At 46.2% G+C, this 6,935-nt stretch overlaps 2 protein-coding genes across 2 annotated transcripts; one reads left to right on the top strand and one right to left on the bottom strand.

The window, feature by feature from the left end:
* The first annotated feature begins 1,286 nt into the window (after positions 1-1,286).
* Positions 1,287-1,676, top strand: LOC137350463 (histone H2A-like). The gene has a single exon (XM_068015106.1). The coding sequence runs from the start codon at positions 1,287-1,289 to the stop codon at positions 1,674-1,676; it is 390 nt and encodes a 129-aa protein (XP_067871207.1).
* A 4,389-nt stretch (positions 1,677-6,065) lies between these two features.
* On the bottom strand, positions 6,066-6,503 carry LOC137350411 (histone H1-like). Its single transcript, XM_068015074.1, has one exon. The coding sequence runs from the start codon at positions 6,501-6,503 to the stop codon at positions 6,066-6,068; it is 438 nt and encodes a 145-aa protein (XP_067871175.1).
* Positions 6,504-6,935: the final 432 nt, after the last annotated feature.

Genomic DNA, 6,935 nt, shown 5'->3' on the forward strand with positions numbered 1-6,935 from the left:
TTCCTGCACGCCTGGAGTCTCACCCCCTCCGCACAATGCCCTCGAGGTGGCTGTGCTGAGGAAGAGACGGTTGGAATGTTCCTTTGCAAAGCAGGTGTGGAAAGAGATGCAGTGGTTTTTGTCGAGGTTCATCCCAAGCAGCTCTGTAACACAGGAGTCTGTGCTCTACGGGCTGTTCCCAGGGTCGCGCACCGAGATAAACATCAACTGCTGCTGGAGGACCATCAATTCGGTGAAAGACGTCCTTTGGTCTGCCCGAAACTTGCTGGTCTTCCAGCGCAAAGAGTTGTCCACCACCGAATGTTGCAGACTGGCACATTCCAAGGTCCAGGACTACGTGCTGAGGGACGCACTAAAGTTTGGGGCAGCCGTGGCAAAGGCTCAATGGGGAAAGACCATTGTGTAATGTCCCCTCACCAAGGTAAACTGAGGGGCTGGATCCATGGAAAACCCCTCGGGCTGTATCCAGAAAATATTTGTTTGCTGCAAAAAGTACATGGCAGGTAAAATGAAATGGAAGGGTTGTGAGGCAACTCACTCCTGTATTGAAGGAAATTGATCTCCTTTGCACTCTTTGTATTGTTGACTTGGTGCTGTTTTTGGAACTGTTTTGTAATGTATTTTTTCCAGTTTTTTTACGGATAAAGTATATTTTGGAAATAAAAAATATCTCCCTGAAAAAGCTGCATCCGAACATCTCCATTAAATCACTTTAAGACACTATATAATATAACTGTCCCACGACTGTGTCTGCTCTCCCATAAATCGGACACGAACCCATAATCCGCTCCTCAACAATGGGATTATTACAGAGCAGGTTATGGGCAGTTTGAAGACTCGATCGAGCACCCAGAGAAGGAAACTAAACTGAGTGCTTATCTTCAGGAAATGCTGTGAACAGGGATTAAGTATCGCCCGGGGCAGTTTTTAAGTGATTGTAGAAAGATCCACAATTTAAACAACATTTTAAGTCCGCTTCTGTGATTGGTGACGGAAAGAGTGAAATAAAACAAAATAAAGAGAAGGGAGTTTAAATCTTTGACTAAGGATGACATTTATTTGAATCCGCTCCTTTCCGAGAAGCACATTGGCGGGCTTTTTGAAATTGACAAATTGTGGCGGGTAAATCCCGCCCTCTTCTGTTTGTCAGTGACCTGATTGGTGAAGAATATAGGCAAATGAGGTGAATTATGTACCGACCAATGAAGAGAGTTCTCCCTCTATAAGTAAAGTAAATGCTGCGGAAATTAACCATTCTTTGTGAAAGTATTTGTGAGATTTTGGAAATGTCTGGAAGAGGAAAGACCGGCGGGAAAGCTCGGTCCAAGGCCAAGTCTCGCTCCTCCCGGGCTGGACTGCAGTTCCCGGTGGGCCGTGTTCACAGGCTCCTGAGAAAGGGCAACTATGCTGAGCGTGTGGGTGCCGGAGCTCCGGTCTATCTGGCCGCTGTGCTCGAGTATCTGACCGCTGAAATCCTCGAGCTGGCCGGTAACGCGGCCCGGGACAACAAGAAGACCCGCATTATCCCAAGACACCTGCAACTGGCCGTCCGCAACGACGAGGAGCTCAACAAGCTGCTGGGAGGGGTGACCATCGCTCAGGGCGGGGTGCTGCCGAATATCCAGGCCGTGCTGCTGCCCAAGAAAACCAGCGCTCAGAGCTCCCAGAAAAAGTAAAGCGGCCAAAATGTAATCTAATAAACCAAAGGCTCTTTTCAGAGCCACCCACAGTCTCTGTGAAAGGGCTGGTTACTGCTTGATTCCAACATGTCAGTAACAGGAATGTTTAAGCAACTATTTCAGTGGCTTCTCTCTGTCCCCCTGACGCCTGTGTGAAGGAGAATTACCAATAGTCTGTAATTTTATTACTTCCACACCGAGTTTGAGTTATTTGTCCTGTTATAGATTGCTGGAGTATTTTATTCCAGTTCCATACAGAATTCGACAAAAAAATGGCAAATTAAAACTTCGTGAAATAACAAAGACAGGTTTTTCAATCGTTACTCGATATAGATTTTGTAAAATTGGCGGCTTTTTCGAATTCAAGCCTTGTGTCAGGTCTACAATTTAAGCCAATGATTTGCTGCATTTGCTAATTCGAGGCTCTGCGATTGGCTAAAACATGTGAATGAGAAGAGGGTGACCAATCAGAAGTGGGCTGGGGTTAGCGCGGGCTCAAATGCGAGGTGATGCATTTTGGAAGATCCAATTCAAGAGTAAATTATGCAGTAAATGGAAAAGTCCAGGGGAAAATTGATGTACAGAGAGATTTGGGTGTTCAGGTCCATTGTTCCCTGAAGGTGGCAACGCAGGTCAATAGAGTGGTCAAGAAGGCATACGGCATGCTTTCCTTCATCAGACGGGGTATTGAGTACAAGAGTTGGCAGGTCATGTTACAGTTGTATAGTACTTTGGTTCGGCCACATTTGGAATACTGCGTGCAGTTCTGGTCGCCACATTACCAAAAGGATGTAGATGCTTTGGAGAGGTTGCAGAGGAGGTTCACCAGGATGTTGCCTGGTATGGAGGGCGCTAGCTATGAAGAGAGGTTGAGTAGATTAGGATTATTTTCATTAGAAAGACGGAGGTTGAGGGGGGACCTGATTGAGGTGTACAAAATCATGAGAGGTATAGACAGGGTGGATAGCAAGAAGCTTTTTCCCAGAGTGGGGGATTCAATTACTAGGGGTCACGAGTTCAAAGTGAGAGGGGAAAAGTTTAGGGGGGATATGCGTGGAAAGTTCTTTATGCAGAGGGTGGTAGGTGCCTGGAACGCGTTGCCAGCGGAGGTGGTAGACGCGGGCACGATAGCGTCTTTTAAGATGTATCGAGACAGATGCATGAATGGGCAGGAAGCAAAGAGATACAGACCCTTAGAAAATAGGCGACATGTTTAGATAGAGGATCTGGATCGGCGCAGGCTTGGAGGGCCGAAGGGCCTGTTCCTGTGCTGTAATTTTCTTTGTTCAAACTGCGGGAATTCCAGGTCCCTGAATGATTGAGCTGAAACTGATCAGTTTCACAAACCCTGTCAGTTTCAGTGCAGGAAACACCATCTCGGGAGAAATAACATCACAAGTGGGTCTGGTTCCAATTCTAAACGGGCACTGTTTACACAGCCCGTTTAGAAAATCAAATCCATTTCACATCCTTGCTGCAAATGAAATGTCAATCTCGGTGATTCCAGTTTTATACCCGAACACAGCACAGATTTATTCCAGTCTATCCAGTCCAAACAGCCTATCCCAGCTCCCGTTTCCAGGTCACTGCTCTCTCTCTCTCTCTGTGAGGCGGTGGGTGGCTCTGTGAAGAGCCTTTGTTGTGTGTTTGCTGGAAAGGGTCGAGTTGTTCAACCGCCGAATCCGGAGAGAGTGCGGCCCTGCCGTTTCAGAGCGTGCACCACATCCACGGCAGTGACCGTCTTGCGCTTGGCGTGCTCAGTGTAGGTGACCGCATCCCTGATCACATTCTCCAGGAAAATCTTCAACACCCCGCGAGTCTCCTCATAGATCAAACCCTTTTCCCCAAAAAATAGACTTTATTCATAAAAATCTGTAAAGAAAAATACATTACAAAACAGTTCAAACCAGCAATAAAAACAAGAAATGCAGGTCGTGACCCTTCTTCAGAACTGACAAATATTAGAAATGTAAAAGATTTTAAGCAAGTAAAGCGGGTGGGGGGCAAGAGATAACAAAAGAGAAGGTATTGATAAGACAAGGTCACAGAGAATAACTGACCAGGAGCTCATGGAACAAAGGCAAAGGGAATGTTAATGGTGTGCTGAAAGACAAAGTGTTAGTACAGAGAGTGTGTGAATAGACTGTAAAGCACAAGCATTTAAAAAAAGTTAAAAAACAGAAACAGTGGGTAGCCACAGTAGCAACAAATTAAACACACTAAGAAACCTAAAATAACCAAATAAAAATTATAAAAAAACTAAACATAAAAAGGGGGAGGGGATCCATCATGCTCTGAAATTATTGAACTCAATGTTCATTCCGGCAGGCTGTAGGCCATTTTACAGGCCTAATTGGTAAATGAGATGCTGTTCCTCGAGCTTGCGTTGATGTTTGCTGGAACACATCCAGGTCAGAGATGTGAGCATGAGAGCAGGAGGTTTGGGGGGGTGGGGGGGGGGGGGGGGGTGGTTGGTGGCTGTGTGTTGAAATGGCCAGTAACCGGAAGCTCAGGGTCATGCTTACAGACTGAGCGGAAATGTTCCGCAAAATGGTCACCCAATATTCGTTTGGTCTCCCCAGTGTAGTGGCAAATCCTTGATTGAGAAAAAAGACATATCAGAGGCACTGTTGTGGAAGGTTGCATCATCAGAACAGATGTGAAAGAGATAAAGAAATTGATACCTGTCCCACGACTGGGCTTATTCACAACAGAGATAATTTCAAGTGAACATTTCCTAAATCCATGCTTTTGATCTCAATAAAGAGAACAGGATGTCTGGCAGACTCCAACAGCTGCAATAAGATGTTTGTAAACTGCTGGATTCCGGGCGTGCAGGAAAGTTCTGAAAGGGAGGGACTTTCTCATCTCCAGCCAAACTACATCTTGGTTCTTGTTTGAAAGTTCTGGTGATGAGGCATTCTGTCAAATGACACTGGCAGTCTGCTCGGGGAACTATCCGACAGGATCCAGCTTTACCTCTGCCAGACATAATGATTCTTCACTCAGATCACTGCACAATATGAGAAACTGACTCTTTCAGGCTCCTTTTTATACAGGCCACCCGAAGTCGCCTGAGAAAGGCAAAGTGACAGCAGGGAGGAGAGGAGACAGAGTGAGGATTAAACAGAGAGCAGGATGGGAGGAGACACCCAGAGTGACAGACAGGGAGAGAACGGCCCCTCATCTTTCAGCTCCACCTCCAGTTTCCTCCGGGCTGCCAATTTCAAGCCCTTTATTAACAGTCGAACCGAAACCCAGCTCTCCACACAAACCCTTCCAGACTCGGCCTTCATAGTCAACGCTTTCCAGAAAGTCAAAGCTTTTAAATATGGTCCCACTACAATTGACACTCAGTAATATTCCCACCTAAACACAGTCCATTCTATAACAAGAAACCTCCTCAGTAACATCACCATCCCCACACACATCCGCTTCCAGCAATGGCCACTGTGCAACGTACTCCCACCAGAGTGAACTGAGGGGCTGGACCCATGGGAAACTCCTCAGGCTTTATACACCGAATATGGGTTTGCTGTAAAATGTACATGGCATGTAAAATGGAATGGAAGGGTTGTGAGGCAACTCACTCCTGTATTGAAGAAAACCGATTTCCTTTGCACTTTTTGGAATTCAACTTGGTGCTGGTGTGAACTCAACCTTTTTCCTCAACCGAGGATTCCCCCTCACTGTGGTTGACAGGGCCCTCAACCGTGTCCGGCTCATTTCTCGCACTTCTGCCCACACCACTTACCCTCCCTCCCAGAACTGAAACAGGGTTCCCCTTGTCCTCACTTTCCACCCCACCTGCCTCCACATCCAAAGGATCATCCTCTGCCATTTCCACCACCTCCAGCATGATGCCACCACCAAATGCATCTTCCCCTCTCCACCTGTCAGCATTCTGAAGGAATCATTCCTTCCACGATACCCTGGTCTACTCCTCCTGCACCCCCGACAATTCGTCCTGTTCGCACGGCACCTTCTCATGTGTAATACCTGCCCTTTTACCTCCTCTCTTCTCACCATCCAAGCCCAAAACACTCCTTTCAGGTGAAGCAGCGATTTACTTGTACCTCTTCAATTCAGTATACAGTATTTGCTGCTCACAATGCAGTCACTTCTACATTAGTGAGACCAAATGCAGATTGGGTGACCGCTTTGTGGAACATCTCCGCTCAGTCCGAAAGCATGGCGCTGAGCTAGAGGAGTAGAACCTAATCTTTCGATTAAGCACTCTATAGCCGTGCAGACTGAACATTGAGTTCAACAATTTCAGAGCATGACAGGCCTTTTTCAAAATATTTTTCTCATTTTCTTATTTTGTTTTATTTTATTTTTTGACCATGTACCTGTTTTTTCATGTAGACAGAGCTGCTGCTTCACTCAATGTTTCTTGGCTGCTGGTTTCTTGGCTGCTGGTTTCTTGATTAAATGTTTCTTGGCTGCTGGTTTCTTCACTAAATGTTGCTTGGCAGCTGGTTTCTTCATTAAATGTTTCTTGTCTGCTGGTTTCTTCATTAAAGATTTCTTGCCTGCTGGTTTCTTCACCTTCTTTCCCATTTTTCCCTGGGTTTCCTTCTTAGTGGTTTGGAAGGAGCCGGAAGCGCTCTGTCCCTTGCTCTGCACCAGGGAGCCTTTCTCCACATTCCTCCTGAAGCTGAACCTGATCTGGGAGCAGAGTTTTTCCACATCGAGGCTACTCTGAACCAAAGCTTTCTTTCTACTGCCCAGGGACACCCCCTTGCGATCGCTGCAAGCCACCACAACCTTGAGGATCTGCTCACCTAACTTGGGTGCAGCTGGCTTGGTCTGGGAGCCCATTTCTCAAACACATGTCCAGTCCCAGACTCTGAAGGATACAGCATGAGCACTGCACTGGTTCGCAGTACCTGATCCTGAGTGATACTAAATCACTCACACACACATACCACTAACTCACTCTCTCTCTCTCTCTCTCTCTCTCTCTCTGTACCAGTGACTGACAGATGTAGAATGAATCCCACGTTCACATGCAATACCAGTGACTGAAAAATTCTGAATTCACCTTACAATTTCATCAGTGTAGAGACTGCCAGATACAGAATGAATCCCAAAAGCATATACAGTACCATTGATAGATACAGAATGAAACCCAAATACACATACAGTACCATTGACACATACAGAATCCGATACTGAACGATACATATGATTCCCACACTCGCATAGCAATATCACAGACTGATAGTTACAGAATGATTCCCATGCACACAT

This window comes from Heterodontus francisci, chromosome 35 (assembly GCF_036365525.1).
Source record: "Heterodontus francisci isolate sHetFra1 chromosome 35, sHetFra1.hap1, whole genome shotgun sequence".
In the NCBI taxonomy this organism is placed as follows: domain Eukaryota; kingdom Metazoa; phylum Chordata; class Chondrichthyes; order Heterodontiformes; family Heterodontidae; genus Heterodontus; species Heterodontus francisci.

Excerpts from the sequence above, each read along its gene's own strand:
- LOC137350463 (XM_068015106.1), top strand. The coding sequence starts at position 1,287 with ATGTCTGGAAGAGGAAAGACCGGCGGGAAAGCTCGGTCCAAGGCCAAG.
- LOC137350411 (XM_068015074.1), bottom strand. The coding sequence starts at position 6,503 with ATGGGCTCCCAGACCAAGCCAGCTGCACCCAAGTTAGGTGAGCAGATC.